The sequence below is a fragment of the Camelus dromedarius genome, chromosome 17, assembly GCF_036321535.1.
Source record: "Camelus dromedarius isolate mCamDro1 chromosome 17, mCamDro1.pat, whole genome shotgun sequence".
Classification (NCBI taxonomy): Eukaryota; Metazoa; Chordata; class Mammalia; order Artiodactyla; family Camelidae; genus Camelus; species Camelus dromedarius.
Window position 1 is genome coordinate 9,737,287 of NC_087452.1, and position 21,818 is coordinate 9,759,104.

Consider the following 21,818-nt stretch of genomic DNA (forward strand, 5'->3'; position numbering starts at 1 on the left):
TTTTAAAATTGTGGTAAAATATATACATAATAAAATTGACCATTTCAGTCATTTTTGGGTGTACAGGTGAGTGGCATTAAGTGTACTCAGGCTGTCATGCAACCATGACCACCACCCACCTCGGGAACTCTTTCCACTCCCCGACTTCAACTCCATCGCCGTTTAACACTAACTCTCCCACCCCTGGCAACCGCTTTCTCTCTGCCGTCTCTATGGCTTTAGCTGCTCTAGACGCCTCACACTGGGCTGTGTATTTTTAAAAGCATTATACTCGGAAAATCATCTGCCAACGCTCCAGAAGTCAAATGGATTTTAAGATCCCGGCTGTTCTAGGATTTCCCAGATATGTGTGTGTCTGGGTGTGTCTGCGTGGTGGGGTATTGTTAAGAGGCTGAAAGCGGAAAATGGGCTCCTCGTTCAGTCTCCTCCTTTGCAAACTTAAGGACATCACCCCTCTACTCTTGTCTCCTTTCCCTTCCGGCCTGCAATGGGTGATGGGTGCTGTCGGTGGGTATAGTAAAGACCCATTTAGTCCCTCCCCTGTCCAACTCCACCCCTCTCTTTTGATTCTATAGCTTGTACCTGTAAACAGTACTTCTCACTACTGGGAAACAGAATGGGACAAGGCTCCTCCTCCCCCTCACTTCCTTTTGCCCACATACGCCTCTCTCCCAAAAAGTCAGCTTCCCCGACACGTTCTGTACAGAGAGGCAGGAGTGAACCGTAAGAAAAGCTTCATCGGGAGATGGAGGAAAACTGACCCATTACATATCCGTCTGCTGTCACTTGTCACCTGGGCCGTCTGGATGCTGTCAGGATAAATTCTAATAAACATTCTAACACCAATCTTGCCTGTCCCATGCCCCACCAATACACACACACACACACAGAATTTGCTCTTGTTTTTGTGTACACCAGAGGTCAGCAGAATTTTTCTGGACAGTAAATATTTCTGATAGTAAATATCTTTGGTTTTTTGGACCATATGGTCTCTGTCACAGCTCTGCAGTTGTAGCCTGCAAACAGCCATAGATAACACATAAAAGAATGGGTGTAGCTGTGTTCTGATAAAACTTTATCTACCAATGCTGGCAGAGGGCCAGGTTTGGCCCACAGGCCGGAGTTTGCCAACCTCTGTCATAAACAGAAGGCATCAACATACTCAAAACCAACAAAATTCCACCAGACATGTCTAAAACTTAAAAAGTGAGACAATCAAACCGTATCTTGACCGAAGGTAGTGTAGCGATATAGAAACCAAACAAGAGCCAGCTGAAAATACTAGACAGAAGGCACCCCTCCCTGGCACCTGGTGTCCCATCGACTTTGGCATCTTCGGGGAGGCCAGCAGCTGGGACTCACGAGCCCGTGGCAGCATGACAGCAGGAACCACCTCAGTGGAGTGACTCAGCAGCCCCCTGGTAAGCGTTTCCTGGGTGGGCCCTGATGCCACGCCTCACTGCTAAACTTCAGTTGCTTAGAATGATGGCGGAGGGGAGAAATGGTGATCTCCGTCTTCCTGCACCACAACCCCGTGATCGACACACCGGCCACACGTGCCTTCCCTCGAGCCCATGGGTTCTCAGCAGCTTCCCGCCACCGACAGAGCAGCGGGCAAAAGACCCCACCAACTGCCCTGTTTTAGAGGTGACCAGCCTGAATGTTCTCAGTGTTGCCACATCTGAATTGGTTTTTCTGCTGCGTATCTGCAGCAAGGAGGGGAGGAGGAGGAGGCAGACTCTCAGCACTGAAGCCTGGAGGCAACCCTGAGAAGCAGCTGAGGTCCTCTGTCACTGGTTACATTCACTGCCCTGGGTCAGTCCCTCGGGCACGGTCACACACTCCCACGGAGGGAGGGCCGCACGTTCAAGGCCTGTGTCCCTCTCAGGGAGGAAGGAACCTGACTGTCCCGAAGGGGGCACGCGGAGGGGACAGGCAGCTGGTGATCACTCCCTCTCACTAGGCAACCCGGCCCCGGGAAAGGAGGGGACACGGCGGGGTGGGCGGAGGAGCCGTGAACACCACAGCTGCAGTGAGATCAAACGGCGAGGCCAGCCCAGCTCCCAGAGGCCCAGGTATCCATGGGGAACACTGCCAATGTCTGCAGATGGACCCCCAAGGACACCGGGGTGCACAGGAAGGAGCTGAAGTCCCACGTGAACTGTCAGACCCGGAGGAACATACGGACATGCCATCACTTGGGATGTGAGTGGATGTCACGCCAGGAGGACGAGTTTAGACACTGCTAGATCCCACTGCTGTACGATAATGCAGCAGACGGCCCTGAACAGGAGGGTAGCTCGTCCTGGGGCGTGGGCGACAGGGGACAAATCCGTGTATTTCAAAGGCGAGCCTGAGAATTACCTGCTGTTTACACATTGTGAACTTCTGTTATTCAGTATTGGGTGGGGGGCGGGTATTAGATAGTTCTTTGGAGTCACGTCAAAACTATCAACACTTCTGGGAGAAAATATCATTAAAAATAAAACATATTCAACAAAACAGAAGGAGCACTTACCTTATGGGCTTGGTGCTGAGGACACAGCAGTGAACCACCTGCCCTGGGTCACTGCCCCCTGGACCTCGCTAAAGTGAAAGGGCTTTGAAACCTAAGCATGAAACAGCCTTCCTGACATCAAAGTGCTTGCAATTTAGTTAAGGAGAATGTAAATTAAAAAAGACGAAAGAATGGAACACTGGAGCTGTGCTGCGTCAAATAAGCGGCAGACAGAGCAGGGTCAAAGTCAGAACTGCCTCCCAGTGGTTGCAATTGGCTGGAATCCTCTTTAAGAAAGGCCTGGGCCCGAAGACACATTAGCATTTGGCCAGACAAGGGGCAAGCCAGAGGCCTTCTCAGCAGAGCGGAGTGAGGAAACCCGAGGGCAGACAGGTTGGGGCAGCACCGACCATCAAAGGAGATGCCGGATGGGCCGGCGCAGGAGAGAGGCAGCAGTGACGCGAGGCTCCGCTCCAGGAGGGCCTGGACGGGGTGGGGGTGGGGGGCTGGCAGTGGGGAAGGGAAGAAGTGAGCTGAAGTGACCTGGAGGTGCCGGAGGGGAAGAGGGGGTGCGCACAGGTCGCAGCAGCCAGCGGTGAGAGCTCACCTGTAGCTAACTTATTACTGACACGCACATGAATGCTGAGCTGCCCAAAACGGTTCGAGAATTCATCTAAAATCTGGCTTGCAAATCTCTCATATGTTCATTTGCTTAGCAAACCCTCTGTAAAAATAGAAGACACAGATTTCCAGAGTCCACATGAAAGAGGTCCTCAAAAGAACACAGAAAACCCATGCAAAGTCTGCACGTAGCTTCCTTATTCTAATAGCAAGTGACCTAGTAACTGTAGGTTAAGAAGACTTTTCTCGTGGAAGACCCCTACCTTCTTCCGTGGCTTTTGTGATTTGATTTGTGGACTCCCAAGCAACGATTTCAGAAAGGTCTCTGACACATGCAAAACGCAGAGATTTCATCCAACAACCGTTTTCCGAACATTTATAATCTCTGCGCCCAGCACAGGGCTGAGTACTGACTTTGCGGAGATGAGAAAGACGAGGTCCCCGGCCCCAAGGTGCCGTAGTGCACCGACGGGGGCCCCGGGCAGGGCGCAGGGCCCGGCTCCTCGCCTCCGTGGAGCCCCACGCAGCCCTCACTCCAGGTCCTGAGTCCCACCGAGCACCTGCTGCAGGAACGAGCGGGGCCCACGGGCCTTAGGACGGCTGCTACTGGCATCTGTGCTCCTCGCCTCAATGGCCAAGGAGATGCACTCGGATCCCTTCACTTGTGCTTTATTTGCGCTTCTGTACGCGGGCTACCTGTAGTCCTGGGGCATGAAGGCCCTGCTGACTGGGTACATAAAGCCACAGACAGAAATAAGGCGTAAGGACTGAAAATATTTTTATATTAAGCTCAAAATATGCCCTGGAGCAGAACATGAAATTGAGTCAAATTTTAAAGCTAAAACCCAATATTTTAAAGGATTGTCGTCCTTGCCGCAGGCCACTTTGGGCCACATGTCCCCATCCTAGAGAGAAATCGTCACTCTCCATTTCATGAGAGTCCTTCAGTGCAAAGGGAAGGAGCAGGATTTCTCGGTCTAGCTATTTATCACTTACCACCTGAAAGGTTCTCCCTCCCTGCCCTCCTCCACTCTTAACGTCTGACTATGAAAAGCAGAGATGGGGGTTCCACTACAACCCGAAACCACAGGAAACAAGGAAATCCAAGCACTCTGGATGGCGTGTACCATTGGCTCTTCTGCACGGACGTCAGCAGATCCCCAAATTTGAGATCCTAGGTATTGCCAGTATTTTAATTAAGTTGTCATCCTGGGCAGTTAAGTCAAATCTCAAGTTACCAAGGTATACCTAGTAGTTAAAATTAATTAGCCATCCTGGCCAAACGGTTCTCTCAGTTTCCACCTGGTTTTGCGCCCCGTGCAACATGGTTAAGTTCTGATGCAGTGTTAAGGCTCCTTCCCAGCAGGACCCCTTTGCAAGCACAGAGATCTTCTAATCTTTACATGAAAATGGTTCGGGTAGTGGGGAGGGTATAGCTCAGTGGTAGTGTGCCTGCTTAGCATGTACGAGGTCCCGGGTTCAATCCCCAGTGCTTCCACTAAGAAATAAATAAACCTAATCACCCCCCCCCAAAAAAAAAAGAAAAAAAAATGGTTCAAATATCTCAGCTCCTAGCACAGGAGCTGAGAGAGAACACCTGAGTCCAGTCATTTTCCATTTAGCTCAGGCTTCCGCACAAAATGTGGAGCTTGTCTGAGCGCTCAGGGACTCCGGCACCCAGGGTCTGAAGGCCTATCGAAGTTGGCAGGATCTGCCTTATGTCTGTTCCAGTTCAGAAGCATGTCTCAGCATCTTGGCTCCTGTCGCGTTTTTGAGAAAGTCCTCCTCAACCAAGACATGCCGTTTATACACGACTCCGTGCCGGGGTGCGTGCGGGTGGGTGTGCGGTCAGGAGGGCGCGGCGGGGGCGGCCCGGAGTCCGGGCCGCCACACTGTGTGTCCGCGCCCCTGGCCGCTGGCACCTCGCATACCGATGTCATTAGGCACCGTCTGCCGGTCCTCCTGCAATCCGGCCAGCGCGGTTCCCGTCACAGCAAGCACTTCCTCTGTCAGAGCAGACAAACCGACCCGAGCCACAGCCGGAAGCAGGCTGACCACAAGCGCTAAGGTTCTGGTTAGTTCTTTTCTAGGTAAAGTTGGAAAAGTCCCTGCAAAGGCAAACACTGAAGTTTTAGACACGGGGGCGGCACTGACCTCTCGAAATGTTCTTGACTGGAAAGAGGGAGGGTGTGTGTGAGAGAGAGAAAGACAGAGAGGAGGAGAGGAAGTTGGATTGTATGATGCAAATGCTGATGATTCTGAGAAGTGTTTGTTTTTTTTTCCTCCTTCTTCCCAAGTTCAACTGAAGAGGCTGTTCTAAGAAAGACTCCTGAGGTAATGAGTCGCCTCCTCAGAGAAAGTCCATCTAGGTACAGAGTCTTGTTTACCGTGTAAACAACGGAACATTTACTGTTGAAGCCCACGCTCCTTTGTAGGCAGACTAGATAATTGGGTTTTTTTTCTTTTTGGTGGCGGCATGAGGGTAAAGAAGGGGCCACAGGAGAGGGCTGGGTACCTGTGAGCCACAGAATACCCTCTACCCTTCAGACTCCCCCCAGGAAGATTCAGGAAGGCCAAGACTGTCCTTTGCACTCAGATGTCAGCTGTGTTTCCATGCATCTTCCCAAGTGAGCTGACAAACTGGATTTTCCCAGAATGCCTGCGGACCCCCCCGGTGACAGGAGCCACTAGAGACGGGGCGAGGCCTCCTCTGGTACCACCCCCCTCCGCCGAACACGCCTGGAAGAGGAGGTGGGGCCAGGGGGCGACTGAAGAGAATCCCTCACTTTCCTAAAGCACGAGTATATTACTCTTAGCTTTAAATATTTGTCCCTTTTGTGAGTTCGGGCGATTATATTGAAGAAGAAGAAAATCATCTCTACAGCTCATTTTTCTAAGAAAACAAACAATCCAGAATCTGCTGTTGATGGTGAAAAACAGTGACAGTGATCTCTAACTCTGCTCCATGACTCCAAAATTGTCATTTATAGTATCTGTTACACATTTGAGGGAAAAAAAACTAAACTAAAAACATGGATCCCAATGGTAAAAAGATCAGTGGCTGATCAGAGGGACAAATGGGCAGAGAGCACAGAGGATTTTTAGGGCAGTGAACTATTCTGTTTGCTGCTGTAACAGTGGGTACGTGGCGTCATACATCCGTCAAAACCTACAGAATGCACACCACCCAGCGTTAACCCTAATGTAAACCATGGCTTCCAGTTAATAAGAATGTCTCCGTATTGGTTCATCAACGGGGGCGCATACACACAGGGGAACCGGGGGTGAGGGAGGAAGGGGGCACATGGGAACTCAGTACTTGCTGCTCAGTGTTTCTGTAAACCTAAAACTGTCGTAAAAAAATAGTCTATTAATTACAAAAAGAAAAAAACCAAAAAAGAAAAACCGGATCCCACATTCCATGGAAAGCAAGCACTGAGCAGAGTGTTACAGACCAGTGTCATCAGCCCGAGGTCACACAGCTCGTCTGCCATCTGGATGCTGACCCCAGGTGTACATAGCGACTCCCACACAAGCTGGTTCTTCCTTTCTCTGGGGTACAATTTTAGAGGCACACGTTTCTCTCTTCCCAGTGGAGCCACGTGGAGGTTGCCCAAGCCGCGCGCGAGCCCAGGTGTCGGTGTGGTCTGTTCCTGGCTCAAGACGACCTTAGCCAGACAGGCCCTGTTACATAATCTTCAGCTGGGCAAGAGTGACCACTCGCCCTCCCAGACTCACTCACTGGTTGTTCTTGGATGATCCAGGGTAACAAAGACGGGCCCTTGCCAGAGAGAGAACCGCACCCATTTCTGATGAAATCCGTCGGAAAAGCCAGCTGGAGAATCACTGTTTGGTGTCATTCCGGGCCTTCAGGTGAAGGGACACTGGCCCCCCACTGGGCCATGAGGAGGCAGTGCTCACCTCTCGGCGCTGGGTCCTGGGCCCCTGGGGCTGCCAGGCAGAGGAAGCCAGAGGTGGCAGGGCTGGGGTGGTAGAAAGGAGGGCAGAGCAGGCCGGATAGAGCTTCTGAATAAAGAACCATCAGGCGAACTTGCCCTTCTCCCAGGCTGGCTCAGGCAACCTCCCCTGCACGTTCAACTAGCCAGCAATCTACCAGAACGTCCCTTGTGGTTATATATGGGCTGTCAGCAATTTTTATTGGTTTTCCTCTATCCTTTTTTGGATTCCATGAGTTTTAGACTTTGATCTGTCACTTTTATACAACAATATATTTATTTTTGTTGGTTTGTGTTTAGCCTACTGAAAAGGCTTTCCCAAGTTCTTTGCTATTGTTTCAGGGAGAAACACTTGGCGTTTGTCTTTGAACATGACACGCACACCCACACGCCTCCCTACGAGGCTGCTTCACACGCGACAGTGTTCCTTCCGACAGCGTGTGTCACCTACTGCTTTGCATGCTGGGACTCTCCTCTTTCCTGAAATGGTTTTACTTAAGGCCAACCCTGCCTAGACACCGTGAGAAAGAAGGGATGGGAAGACAGCATCCTTGTCGCTGTCGACACAACTGCAGTGAGAGGTCAAGGGCGAGCCCCTGGCACGTCTCGACTGGAAAATGATTCGGAAGGAAGGGTGCCACACAGCACCTCCCGGAACTCTTCCGGGTGAAACAGATCACCTGCCGTGTGCAGACGCTCCAAATTCCTCAGCCCTTTCCGTTTGACTCACTCGCTTGTCCCCACAGTCTCCTCTCCCTCCTGAGCCCGCATCCACTCCTGGTGCAGACCCTCAGGAGTAGTGTGCAAGCTGCTTCATGGACTTGCAGAACTAAAGATGGCATAAGAGACACTTTGGGTCAACTCTCTCAATTTCTAGGTGGTAACACTGGGGCCTGAAGAAAAGTGGGTTTGTGAAAGGAGAAACTGAAAGCCTCGTCCACATGCAGCCACCTGTGCCTCAGTACCAGTGTGTTCTCCTCATTCTCCCGTTCCCTAGAGACAGGCTAGTGGGCTTCACCCTAAAGAGATCCATTTTAAAGAATCCTGTATATGTGTACATGATAAAAACAAATTCAGAACATTTTCCTGATCAGAGAATTTTTGTGGAGGCCAGATGGCTACACACCTCTCAGGGGCTTGAGACACTGCCGGCCAGCTCTGTCCAAGACGGTCAGCGTCTAGAGCAGAGAGGAAATGAAGGAGCTAAGGCCAGGGAGCTCTAAGACTGAAGGGGGCCGGGGTGGGTGGGGGCAGCCAGGGGTGGGGGTCTGCAGTGGGGAAGGAGCAGGGTATGGAAGGGAGAGAAGTGCAGTTTTAGAGTTTATGACTCTGCTGAATTGGGGGAAGTATTTGTGTAAGCAAGTATTATATATACAAGCAGGTGCCGACATGTCAACTTTGGCACGCAGCCTTGGGCAGGCTAACCAGTGGGGAGACTGTCCGGGGTGGTGACCCCACCTGCTGCCACCTTTGCATCCTGCTCAGGCTCAAGGACCCCACTCTTGGGTACACCTGAGTCCCGGGGCCCTTTTACAGCATCCACGTTCCTCTCGAATGGCTTACGGCCTCTGCCCCACTCACTGTGACACACAGTGCCCAGCACAACCCCACGAAGGTTGGGACACACGAAACTCAGAGGAGACAGGATGTCAGCGCAGACCTGGCTCTCGGTGCTTCACAACATGAGGAAGCCACCCGTGAAGTGTGGCCGGGCAGGGCGGCTCCGCACCCTCCAGACTAGCGGGCAGAACGCGGTGTGAGCCTGGGCGGGGAGCCTGCGGCCCGGCAGCTGCTCTGCACAGCTGCCACGGACGGACGGACGCGAACCCAAGCTCAAGTGCAGAGGGTGGGGCGAGAGCACGCCTGGCTGGCGGGTGGGGCTGCGCAGCCGGTGATGCTGACACACTGTTTCCAGCCACCAAGAGGCGAGTGCCAAGTCCCTCTTCACTTCACCCTCACCCTGATGGGCCTGACCTCAGGCCCTGCTGTGGTGTCAGCTGACTTCAGAAAGCACTCTGGGCCCTCTCCGAGGGCAGCACAGGCTGGATCCTCACCTGCCTGCCACTGAAGGCTCTCAGAGCCCAGGGGACATCTTCACCAAGGCTGCGGCCTCCCAAGTTAGGCAGGAAAGCTGGAGATACAGCAGGACCACTGCTGAAACGTATCCATCTCAGGAACTAACTGAGGCACGCCCCTGCCAGCACCCTCCCTGGAATTCCAGAACAAAAGCCCGAACCCATTACTGTACATTGCATGGAAGCAGAGGGTCCCCGTGTCACTTTATCAGGAGCCAGGGCCTGCCGGGCACAGAGTGAAGCACAGAAAGTGCAGTGAGGCCAGGGAAGGAGAGATCAGGGAGTCAGGCGCTTGCCCTGCTGAACTCTCCCCTCCGTCCTGCACTCTCAGGCCCGTCCACCAGGGCCTCCCCACTTCCATTTCCTGGAACTGAGGCCCCTCGAGATGGCTGTGTGCACATTTACGTTCACTCCTCTGCTCCTGTCGCCACTGTCACCACGCCTCCCCTGCAGACATCCAGGGCCTCAGTTTTACCCAATTACGAGCCACCAGTAACTGTCGGTCTCCATCTCCGTCCTGAGTTACCCCCTCAAACCCCTTGCCCCATTCCTTGGACTAGGTGGGCCTGAAAGCTGCTGTCTTCAATCTGGAGAGCACTTGTCTGCAGATTTTTTTTTAGCATCAGGCTGTCTGGGGTCAAGAAAGTTGCAGGACTGTGGCCAGTTCCCCTTTTAAACAGAAGGTAGTGACAGGAATTCAGTTCCCACCTTGATCTCTCGCCCTCGTTAACACGTGGCTTTCTGACTGCGCTTGCTTCCTGTGTCTTCTCAGACGGAGACGAGCACACGTGTGAGGCCAGATGCCCCGCTGCTTGGGAGTCAGCTTAGAATGCTTCCTCAGCGTAGATGCTCGGTGGTGCTTGCTTTGCTAACAGAATTTACTTGCTTGGACAATTTACCCGGGAGGTGTTTTCAAGCAGAAAAGGCTCTCTCTCTTACATGGCTCTTTGGGATGCAAACTGCTAAGGGCTTTCAGCAAAGCATTTTCTGGGAATGCACTCTCGCCTCTGATGTGAAGAAAGCACCCCACCATCTGAGAGTACCCCACTGGCCGCCACGATGATACGACTTTTAACTCGGAAAATCACTTATTTGCTTTTATATCCCTATATTGTTCATTTCTGAAGAGGTCAAGTGACCTAACACAAAATGGAACAAAGTGGAAAAATCTCCAGTGGAAGAGTGTGTGCGTGTGCGTGTGCGAGAGAGGGAGAGGGGTGGGGTTGCGCAGAGCTGTCTACTGTAGCTGTGAGAAAAAGTCGGCACCAAGCTTAAGGGCTGTTGGACCAGACGCTCTAATGTTTAATTATCAGGGAGTTATACCCATTCAGATGAGTCATCAGGGTGTGGGAGCCCAAGTCTGGCTGTGGCTCTGGTGAACCCTTTAAAATTCTCTCTCTCTCCCCATATATGGCCACCAAAGGAAATATCATTCGCTGGTCCAAGCTTAGGTGCGGGCCATGGAGTTTACCAGATTTTAGCAAGTCCAAATTAACACACATTCCAGATGCATCCTCTTTAAGAGCTGTTCTCTCTCATCCCTGAACTGCAGTCTTTTAGACAAGACCTGGGTAGCAGGGGCTCCAGGTGGCTGCCTGACTAGTGGTGCTGGCGGAAGCTCAGAGAATTAACCCCATTGTGTTATTTATGCACGAGCCGGTCAGCGTCCCCTAGGAGACACTCTTTCCCACTCCCGGGGGGCCTTTTCTGGGCCTCGCCTCTTTTGTAGGTGGCTAATTCAGCACCACTGAGGGGAGGAGGGGCCTGGGAGACGAGCCAGTCCGAGTTAGGAAAACCTGATGCCGCCCGAGACCAGCCCCTGCGGGTTCCCAACACCGAGGCTGTGTGTGAGCCCGGACGGAACCACGTCCAGGGTGAGTTCTGATTCAGCAGATCTGGACTGAACCTCAGCGTGAGCACTTCCCAGCGGTGCGACCCTGGCTCAACCTTTCCGGGCTTAGGTTCCTGTCCTTGAAATGGTGACAGTGCCACCTGCAGTGCTGTTACAGAAACCAAACAGGACCGTGCACGCAAAGCCTGAATGTCAGTACACACTGACTGAGTAAGACTTATTGTGGGAGTCATGATCCAGTCGGCCCTGGTCAGGGCAAAGTGCAGCCCAGCCTGTCCCCCAGCAGCAGCCTGCATGTTGCAGGGTCAGGCTGGCGTGGGAGGGGGTTCTCCCTGGCTAGTTCACCCTTCAGTTCAGTCGCCAGTTCACATGCTATCCTGGCGAAGAGGATGGGCCAGAGTGGCCCAAGGTCTCGGGGCACACTGCAGTGTGGGTGAGCAATATTCCATCTGATCACCCTGTCTTTAAGTGCAGTTAACTCAAAACCATGCCTCTGAAAATACACCTTATGTTGACGAGGGAGAACTCTAAGATTCAGAAGGGAAATCTGTTATTTTATTAACAAGATAGATGCCTTCTACTTAAGTTATTGCTTGGTCTCCTTTGCCCGCCTTCCTTCTTACTGTTTCTTGAGTTTCTAACTTTCAGGAACAACTCAGGTCTGTATCAGGGACTGGCTTTTCTCCTGAGCTTGACTGTCACAAAAAAATCAGGCTGCTGAGTCTTTGCTGGGAATCGTGATTTGATCTTTTAACTACAACCTGCCCACTGTGCAGTCTTCAGATGCCTTCAGGCAAAGATACACACCACTAATTTACTACTTATTCAGGTTAAATACATCAGATTGCGTGGCTTATCAAATCATCCTCTATAGATGAACACAAATTCTCATTTCAGTTGGCCTGGAGAAAAGCCAAACAGTGCTAAAATTATTCAAAAAAGGGTGTGTGGCACATACATTTTCATGAAAATTTAAGTGTGGTTCAGGGTTAAAAACATCTGCTTATTATAAAAGCTATCACCAAAACTCTACATGGTAGCACCCAAATTCAGCTTCCTATGGGGGAGAGGGAACTCAGGGTTTTTTCTCCTGCCTTGAGCTGCCAGGGCTAAGTGAGGTCACTCGTAGTCACATTTCTCTGAAAGTGCAGCCCTGTCTGGGGCCTGAGTCAACGAATCTGAGATGGCATCTGAGTCCGAGCAGCACTGTGAGTCCTGAAGCTCCCAGTGCCGCCTCTCGCCGCGTGTGGAGCCGAGACCCAAATCTACCAGTGAGCCAAGGTGTAACCATGATAGACTCTAACACACAGAACTCAGGGGCCACCCCCCAGCAGCCTGACCCCCTGGGCCCGGGCAGGGAACCTGAGAGGACGTCACCCAGGAACACACAGAGAGAAGTCACAAATACCCGGGACCGATTCAACAGAGAAAGAGCGATCACGCCAGCCTTGTCCTGCCTCAATATTTAAGGGCACTTAATGATTTTAAATTTAAGAAGAGAAGAAGACATAGGAATTTTCCATGGGAGGAAGTCCTAGGAGTCAAGATGCCCATTCTGACTTCGCTTAGCAACAGCGTGCCAACAGCCAAGACGCCTTACACAGAGACTGGGGCTGCGTCAGCTCTGTCAGCCCCTCTGGCCTTTCTGTCACCCACTCCCTCCTCCCTGAGTGCTTCCCACCCCTACCCTTGGGGCCCATGCGTTTATCTCCTTTTCACCACCCAGTGGACACGTGAGGTGGTATTAACCCAGATTCACAGTTGGGATCTCAGGTCAGAGAAGTCCTGTGACTTGCCTGGGGTTACCCAGCTAGGAAGGGGCAGAGCCAAGACTCACACCTTGGATTTTCTGCCTCCAAATCCCATTCTTAGGTGGTGAGGACTTCACGGTAGGCAGCAGCCTGGCCCTGGCTTTGCCAGGGATATTCCCATCTCCAGTCAAAGGGGAGAAGGGGTGGCCAGAAGGAGAGAGAGAAGATTTTCTATTACGAACTCCCAGCTGACTTCTTCCATTTCTGACCCTGTTTATTAGCTGCCCTTCTCTCCTCAACTTGGGAGTATTTGCAGCCTCTTAGAATCAGCTTCTAAAGACATCTCCCCGAAGCCCGCCTCCTCGGGAGGGAGGCTAAGCACCCCCCCAACCTCGACCGGGCTGCCTGTGTGGGGTCAGACTAAGTGGGTCCATGACGTGGGCAGGGAACCTGCTCCCCGCAGCTCGAGTTCCCATGAGCTGCCAGCCTCCCATGGAGTGACTCAGCCGGGCACCCCCAGTTCCTAGTCTGCTGGGGCCAGTGCTCTCCAGGAAGTCCTCAGCAGGGATTCATGTGGCTTCAGGACTGGACACCGCCAGGAACGGCGTTGGCAAAAAGGACTGAACACTTCCTGGGCCCTCACCAAGCACACGAGACATGTGGTTCCTCAGCAACTTGGACATTCAGAATGAAGAATTCTTTGATGCTACAGATTTTTAGGCTGTTTGACAAGAACCCCTCGTCCAAAGAACGATGTGGACGGGAAAACCCAGTGAATGCAGGGTGCTCTGAGCAGGCTCGGGGGCAGGTGGGGGGTAACTTCTGGCTCTTAATCCTGGTCGGGTGACGGCTCACAAGGCTCCTGTTAAGTCTTCATGACTGAGACAGAAACCCAAAAATGCACCAGAGTTTTCTGTGACTGTAAAGTAAGGTGATTAACAGAAAACTTCAAAACCGGCCCCTGAAAGATTTAAAGACAGAGCACATTCAAACACTTTAGAGAGAAGAAAACAAAGTGAGGGGAGAAAAGGAACGAGTGACGATGGTGAGATCTACAGGCTGTCTCTTCTAAACAGGAACGGCTCTGATGCAAGTGTAGGTCACCGTGCACGTGTGCAGACACGTCTGTGTCCGCACGGATGCTGATCAGACAAAGCTGAGCTGGGCACTAGCAACACCTGGAGGGAAAGACCAGCTCTGAAGACTTTTCAGTTCATGTGTCCTGACCCCGGAAACCTGCCCTGCGAACATCTGCACCGACGACCATTGGATTCCTAGAATCCTTGAGAACAGACCCTGCCCCCGCCTGGCCCCGAGCCAGCACCCCGTCCAGGTCCTCCCATCGCCCACGTTATGGAGAGGATTCCGAGTCACTCCACCTGGGCTTGTATCCCGGCTCAGCTTTCGGGCTCTTCCTGGGCCACTTACTTAGCCCTGAGCCTGCCTTCCACCTGTGAAAGAGGACACCCCTCACCTCGTTGGGGCTCCTGTGTCTTTTTCTCCCCCTTCTCGGTGTTCATTTTCTCTCCTTCCCCTCCGCCTCTAACCACCCCTCTTCTCTCTTTCAAAACCCTCTCAAAAGTCATCTCTGCTGTGAAACCGCATCTGTTTCTCCTCACCCCCAAAGTTCTCCCTCACTGGTTCCCCACTCTGGGTACCTGCCACCATCAAACACAACGCTGGACGTGGAAGAGCTTTACGAGCTGCAGACGGAAGAAGGAATACTTCCCCGTCGTCGGGTACCTGGTTCGGATGACAGTCTCTTAAGTCGTATCTGTTTTGTCTCTTCCGTTAGACTCTTACTATTCAGAGTGTGATTCATGAACCAGCACCTTTGGCTTCTCCGGGAAGCTTGTTGGAAATGCAGAATCTACAGTTCTGCTGGTGCTGGCTGAATCAGAGCCTGAATTCTAACCAGCTCTGCAGACGACTCACACTCTGAGCAGGGCAGGTGAGACCTAAGGGCCTCCGCAGTACAGACGGCGCGGTATCCCCAGAAAGCCCCCCAGAATGCGGGCCATGTGCGTGCTGGCCGGCCTGCATCCACTGCCAGTCAGCAGCCCTCCCCTAGCATTTCCTTACATCAAGAGCTTCAAAGTCACATCTGCATACAAAACACAGAAGGGCTCACTGAGGATTACATAACCAGGCAGCGAGTAGAGTCCCAGGCCAAAGGAAGGAGGGTCAGTGACTGTCGTCTTTCTTCAAAGCTAACAGCCCCCTCTCCTCAGTGAGCTGGCATAAATCACAGACCCCCCCAGCTTCCCAGTACATGCCTCCTCACTTCACCAGACGCCCTGGAACGTTTTAATGACGTTCAGAGGCGTGGGTATGAAGGACAGCTGGCCCGGGACCCCCAGAGCACAGGTTCGGTGCCTCCACAAAGCCCCACCTGCGAGGAGCACTCTGCAAACCTGCGGCAGCTTCCGCCTTCCCGGGACATGGCCGTCATGCTCCCCATCAGCAAGAAGATTACTCTGGGACTCAGATTCCTCCATCATGTGATCCCTTCCTGCTGATCACCAAAACGTCTCCCAGAAAAGCTAGGCCGAGGCCAAACAGAACAACCAGGCTGAACTATACCAAGTGATCATTATACAAGGAGTAAAAACAAGGATCCCTTATCAAAAAAGAGGCCGACTACGTAGAGGTGGGAAGGCAGGCTGTGGAGTCAGATGTGGGTTAAAACCCCAGCCCCCGTCAGGAGGCTGTGTGCCCATCTCTCTGAGCCTCTGCGTTTCCTCCTGTCAAGTGGGGGTGACACCCCCTGAAGACCACTGGTGAGGACACACGAAGTCCTGGAGCCCAGTGCCTCGTCTGCGACAAGGGATCTGTAGGTATTGGAGGCTCTTTTTCCCCACGGGCTCCCAGGACCGCGCTCTGAGCTGAGGAGCCAGGCCCCCAGCCGCCACCTGGCCCGGAGCCCCGCCCGCTCACCTTGATCATCTCCGCCACGTAGCTCTCGGGCCCCGTGTACTCCGTGGAGTCCTTAACTTTGACCAGGACGATGAAGCAGAGGTAGTGCCACATGTTGTGCTCCTCCTTGATGTGCTCTTCAAAGGTGACAGTCTTGTTGTCAAACTTGTCCCTTTCCAAGCCTGAGGAGAGACAGAAAGCCCCAGACCCCAGGTGAGCAGCCGCGGTGCAGAGAAACTCACGACAGAACTGCCCAGAGGAGGCTGTGGTTTCACTCCTGTCTTTATAAAGAGAGGGATTCTGTCGGCCTTATAAATGCACTCACTTTTGCATCACAGCAGGAAGATACAGGCTGTGAGTCAGACGGGCTTGGGTTTGAATTCCACCCCTGTCACTTACCAGTCCTTGTTTAGTCTCCATATGCCTGAGTCGCCTTGTGGGGGGATGGGAAGCCTACCATCCAGGCTCCAGGAGTGTTTGGGGTTTAGCGAGCATGGCTGTGACACACTCCTGCAAGGCAGATGGCCCGTGAGTGTGAGGTCCCTTCTCCCAGGAAAATGCCAAAATGTTGACGTGTTAAAAGGTTTTTGAGGAGACAGAGTAAGGACCAAAAGAACTTTACATACATTTTAGACTCTAGCTGGTAAGTTTATATCTTGCAGAGGTCTGGGTGAGCAATTCTGAAACTAGTGTCTGTGTATTCTTAGATTGAGCAAGTAAATAAATATATGGTGATACTGGGAGCCAGATATCTCACTGTCAAATAAGGGAGCACGAAGAGGGAAAGACAGAAAGATAGAATCAACTGTGTAATGTTGAATTGGAATTAGAGAAATCGGTATGAACTCATCCTTTTTCACAGGTTTATAAAAACAGATACAGAACTGTGTGGAGACACGTATCCTCCAGATTTGTGCCTAATTAGCCCTGGGAGCAGCAGTGCACCCCCAGGAATATGCACACCCAGTGATCAGATCTTGGCTCCTAAATGCCATTCTCCACTAAAAGGAACCAGGGCTCTTTGGAGAAATGGCTGGTACCAGGGCTGGGTCGGTGGGGGTGCAAGATGAGCTTGAGCCTAGACTGTCTTCTGGTGCTGAAAGAGTAAGGAAGCCCGCGGTCAGTGATGGTGACGTGACAGAACACGGAAGCCAGTTCTGAAGGGCTCTCAAATCTGGGGCAGTCGGAGCATCAAAATAAATTACGACAGTGAAAGATGATAATCCACTGGATCAAGTAAAAATACATGAATCCACGTTGTAACAAATATAAAAATACAAATATATACGGGGAGAAGAGAAAGTTATTTCTTAAAAAAAAACCAAGAAAGGTATAAAGAATTATAAGGTATGAAAAACATCATTTGGCAACCATCGCAATTATACTCTCAGGCAGGATTCATCACTGGACGCAAAAGCTGGTGAGTTAACGTGTAATCTGAGAAATGATGGGATATTTGCATTGTCTCAAAGTACCTCCCCATGAAGTGGTTCTCAATTACAAAGAGGAAAAAAAAAGTACTTTTGGGGGGAGAACAGGGCAATTACCACCTTGTAACCAAGTGATCAAAGTTCATATAACCAGTTATAAGATGAATTGGCAGGAGAATACAACACTTCTTTGATGTTCCTGTAAAAAAATGCCTAAGCTCAGGAAACATCAGACAAACCCAAACCAAGGTACATTCTACAAGATTTCTGACCTGAATTCTTTAAAAGTATCAGTGGACTGAAGTCAACACATGAGCTGGGACTTCCACTTGCTATGAAGGACGTTATTGGGATAAAAGGTGAAATCTGAATAGGGTCTATAGATTAGGCCATAGTACTGCATCCTTGCTAATTTCCCATTTTGATCATTGTTCTGCCTATATATAAGAGTAGGAAAGGTATAGTTCTGAAATAGTTGGGGATAAGGAGGAATCATGCCAGCCACTCTCAAACTGTTCAGAGAAATAATGTGTGTGTATGAATAAACAAATGAAGTAAAATATTAGTGTGTGGGGAATCTGGGTGAAGAGTACATGGCAATTCTTTGCACTATTCTTATAACTTTTCTGTAGGTCTGGAATGCTGTCAAAACAAAAAGTTTTAAATGGTTTTAAGGGGGCAAAAAGCAAACATTTTACGTTTTTAAATGGAAAAATGATCATTTTTGAGTATACAGACCAGTAGGAAATTTATATATTTAGTAACTATATTATGAATAATCCTGAAATGATCACTTAGCTCCCAGACTGGTTACTCTGCATTTCCATGCGTTTCCTGGTAGTTATACAGAGAATGATTTCTTTGGTTGGTACCCCATGCACCTCTTACGTGGCAGTTTACTGCTTATCATCAAGAACCTCCACTGTGCAGGCTCTGTGCTTGGGCTGCATCACCTAGCTCTTCTCAGTCCCACAACAATACATGTCACTGTACCCCATTGTACAGATGAGAATAAAGGTTCAGAGACGGGAAGGGACTGGACCACAACTACAGGGCTAGCAGGCAGCAGAGCCCAAAACCCAGGTCTGACTCCTGACCCCCAGCTCTGAACATCTTCACCGCCTGCTCTGAGAGGATTATATTTCCACTTAAAGCTTGACACCACCTGCAGTAAAGACACCAGAGGCTACAGGCGGATGAAAGGTCTCCATCCTCGTTACTTAGAATGGGAACAAGAGATGCTCTGGCAGCCCAGCAACCAAAAGACCGCAACGTAACTCATTTCAAATAACGTACAATGACGTTTCTGCTACCCAAAACTTCGGTCCTTAAAATGGAGCGGCAGCTCCCATCAGCACTCCAGACACTTCCCAGCAGAGGAGAGGCCCACTCGACGCCAAGGGCAGAGGCGCCAGAGGACGCGGCAGCGGCCCCTCCCACGGGGAGCCGGGCACGCGCCCCCTCCCGCCTGCGTCTCGCTGGGCTGCGCCACTCACCGCAGATAAAGCACGTGGTCTTTAAGATCTCCTCTTTCTTCTGCTTCTCACTCCTCAGGTCGGCAAAGGTGTCAATGATGACCCCGAAAATCAGATTAAGGACGATGATGATAACCATGAAGAAGAACAAGAGGTCATAGATCACTCGAGCGGCAAAGAGGGGCTCCTGCAAAAGAGGCGCCTCGGTCAGTCAGGCCCCGCCCCCAACCCCCACCCTGCGGACTGCAGAGCTCAGGGCAGGAGGACTCGGACCCGACGCATCCCAGTCTGCGGTCCCAACCCCACGGCCCTCCCTAACCCCCACCAGCACCCGATGGTGTGCTCTGGAACAAGTCAGATTGGGCATCAAACTTTACAAGCCTCAACCGCCTTCTTTCCAGGCCCTCTGTGTGCACAGTGAGTTCTCCAAGTGTCACGTGGCACGCGCAGGAGCGCAGCTTCCTGGGATCTAAGGGGTTTGGAAACGTGTTAGGTAGGCCAGCCCCGCCCCCGAAGGCAAGAATCACTTCAGTAAAAGGAGGGGGCGGGGTGGAGGAAGCTGGCCCTGTCTACACTGCTGGCTTCCTCCCAGCGCTGCAACGCGATGAAACCCAATAAGGGAAGGGGCCCTGAACAGCTGGTTCTGCCTGTGTGTCTGCAGTTTACACTCGGGCCCACTGCGTTGTGCTCTCACCACCCACCCGCCGCCTCTGAGCCTCCTTCCCCCGGGGCGCCGCTACCTCTTTGGATGGCTTCCTGAGCACATCTCCTACTCCGCCCCCGCTCCGCAGCCCGTGACTCAGCACCGTGACGATGCACATCAGCAGCGTCTCGCACGTGTGCTCTTTATCTTGCTCCGTCTCTTCTGCAGGGACCAGCTCTGCAAACACGGCAAGAAAAGTCAGGTTTGTAACATGAGCAAAGAGACAGTGGGCTTTGGAAATGATGATTCCCGAATGCCACCTCACCAGCTGACAGACAGCAGCCAGAAAGAATCAAATTAAGGAATCAAGCATCGAAGGCTTTCTTTTTCATCATTAAACCCTGCTGACATCTCAAGCCCAGAACTGTCCTTCCCTTATTAAATCTAAAATATTTCCTATCCTTTTCAAAAGATTTTAAACTCCATCCCAGATCTGAGCAGGCGTTTGACTTTAGATAAGCTGCTTAATACTCTGAGACACGAGCATCTCTTCTCTCAGCTGAGGAAGATGCCACAGGACCCAGGTTCCTCACTGGGGATGTTGTCAGGGCTAAACCCAGCAAAGTTTTATAGTTGGTCCTCTGAAGAAATCGCTTTAAATTGGAGGCTGTCCATTCTTACTGGTTTTTGGAGGAAGAACTTGCTGCCTGCCTTGTTTTTTGTCTCCAGCTGCAGTGACAATTGTCTTGGTAAAACATCTATCTCATCATAGCACTTTGACCCTTTCAGCAATTTCAACCATTCTTTGGGTCTGCTTTAACCCCCTTAGCCTGACATGTAAGACCTTTCATGATCTGGCCCTTCACTGATCTCTCTGGCTTCACTTCTTCCTACTCTTTTTCCTTATGATCAGTACCTCCCTAAACATACTATATTCCACCTCCAAGCCTTTAGGCATGCTGTTCCTTCCAACTGGAATACCTACCCCGCCTCCTTCACCCAACATTCTACTGTTTTCATTTAGCTATCACTTCCTGGGTGATATACTCTTACTCTGGCATTAGGCTGGGTGCCTGTCTTTGGAATTCTGTCCTTATACCCAGCATTAGCATCCTCTCTAGTAATCACCTACCTCTTTGCCTGCCTGCCCACCCCCTCCCCCACTGAACTACATTATTGTATCTCAGAGCACAACGCAGTCCCAGGCAAACAGTGGGCATTCAGTAAGTACTGGCTGAATCAATTAAGCAGCTATTTTCTCCCCATACAGCCTCCTTTGCCCTTCATCTCCCTCCTCTCTTTCCTCTTTGCTACTGGCCTTACTTCTGAGTTTTCATCTGCTTCCAACATCATGTACAGCATCTAAGCCTCTGGGGGAGCCTGGCACTAACACAGGGCTTAAGGCTGCGAGGTCCTACCTTCTTTGGGTGCAGGAGAGGAGCAGTTCTCCCCAGTCTCCACCCTGCACACGTCAGAGTACAGGAACTCACTTGCCAAGCTCTCGCTGGCTTCTGAGAGAGAGAAGGAAATCTCATGATGAACAATCTGGCAGCATACGGTTAAAATGTTTGAAGTCCCCAATTCACGGCTGATTAAACAATTCTTTACATAAATAACACCCTACGATCCTGCATATAAATTCAAGGCGGAGATGCAATTTACACTTTCTTTTGGTGATCTGGATGGGAAAAAAGCCAGGAATGTCAATTCCTGTAAGCTTACTAGAAATATCGCACTTAAATAGCACCTCTCCAACTTTAAAGATAAACAGCTGAAACTCTTCGGCAAATACTACTCAACGTACAGACTCCAGCAAGATTTATACCAAGTCTGCACGAGAAGCATCAGTGGAGACCTGAGGTCCAGATTGCTTTAGGTCAGAACCCTTGGATAGTTGGCAGTAAATGCCAGTTAGTGCCAACTTGGAGGCTGGAGTGATGTGCCAAAAATGCAGCATTTGGGAGGGAGAAAAAGGCTGCCTGGTTTAGTCGCAGTTGTAGTTTGCTCCTTGGACTCTGGGCACCTGGCTACCCAGCATAAACCCAGTAATATTTCACTTAATAGTGACAAGTGTCTTAGTTGCGGGAAAAGAACACTTGGGCATAACTCAAGTATATGATCATTTTATTTCATTCTCAGAATTGGACATCTCTCCTATTCTTGCTGTAAATAAAAATAAGCTCACTGCAAAACTTGCACATCGTAAAAACGCCCGAGATAGCCGCTGCTGGCAAGTATATTCTTGAGGGTATAGTCTTCTGTATTTTAAAAGACATATATGAGCTATTCAATTAAAAAAAAAAGCTACCCAGATCCTACTGTAGTTACTCTCCTGTGATTTCCCACCATATCTTGTGGGTATTCTTCCAACAAGGTTTATAAACACATCCTGTATCTGCAGGGCCCTCCACCCCGTGGATGGACCATACTCTGATGAAACACTCCCTTATGTTTAGATTGCTTCCAGTTTCACACTGCAGTGAACATTCTTCCATATACATCTGTTTCTACAATTTTTTTAAAGGATAAAGTTCTAGAAGTAGATATACCAACCCAAAGGGATGCATGTTCCTATGCTTTCCATATACAAGGTCAAACTGTT

General features: G+C 50.9%; 1 protein-coding gene across 9 annotated transcripts in view; it reads right to left on the minus strand.

Moving 5' to 3' along the window:
* ITPR1 (inositol 1,4,5-trisphosphate receptor type 1) overlaps positions 1-21,818 on the minus strand; it is a 299,982-nt gene that overhangs the window by 9,466 nt on the left and 268,698 nt on the right. For all 9 annotated transcript variants that reach the window (XM_031470776.2, XM_031470775.2, XM_064496296.1 and 6 more), the window contains 4 exons: positions 20,635-20,727; positions 19,314-19,453; positions 18,595-18,760; positions 15,690-15,850 (listed from right to left, as the gene is read on the minus strand). In XM_031470776.2, coding sequence (XP_031326636.1) covers positions 15,690-15,850; positions 18,595-18,760; positions 19,314-19,453; positions 20,635-20,727 — 560 coding nt within the window. The remainder of the gene's footprint in view (positions 1-15,689; positions 15,851-18,594; positions 18,761-19,313; positions 19,454-20,634; positions 20,728-21,818) is intronic.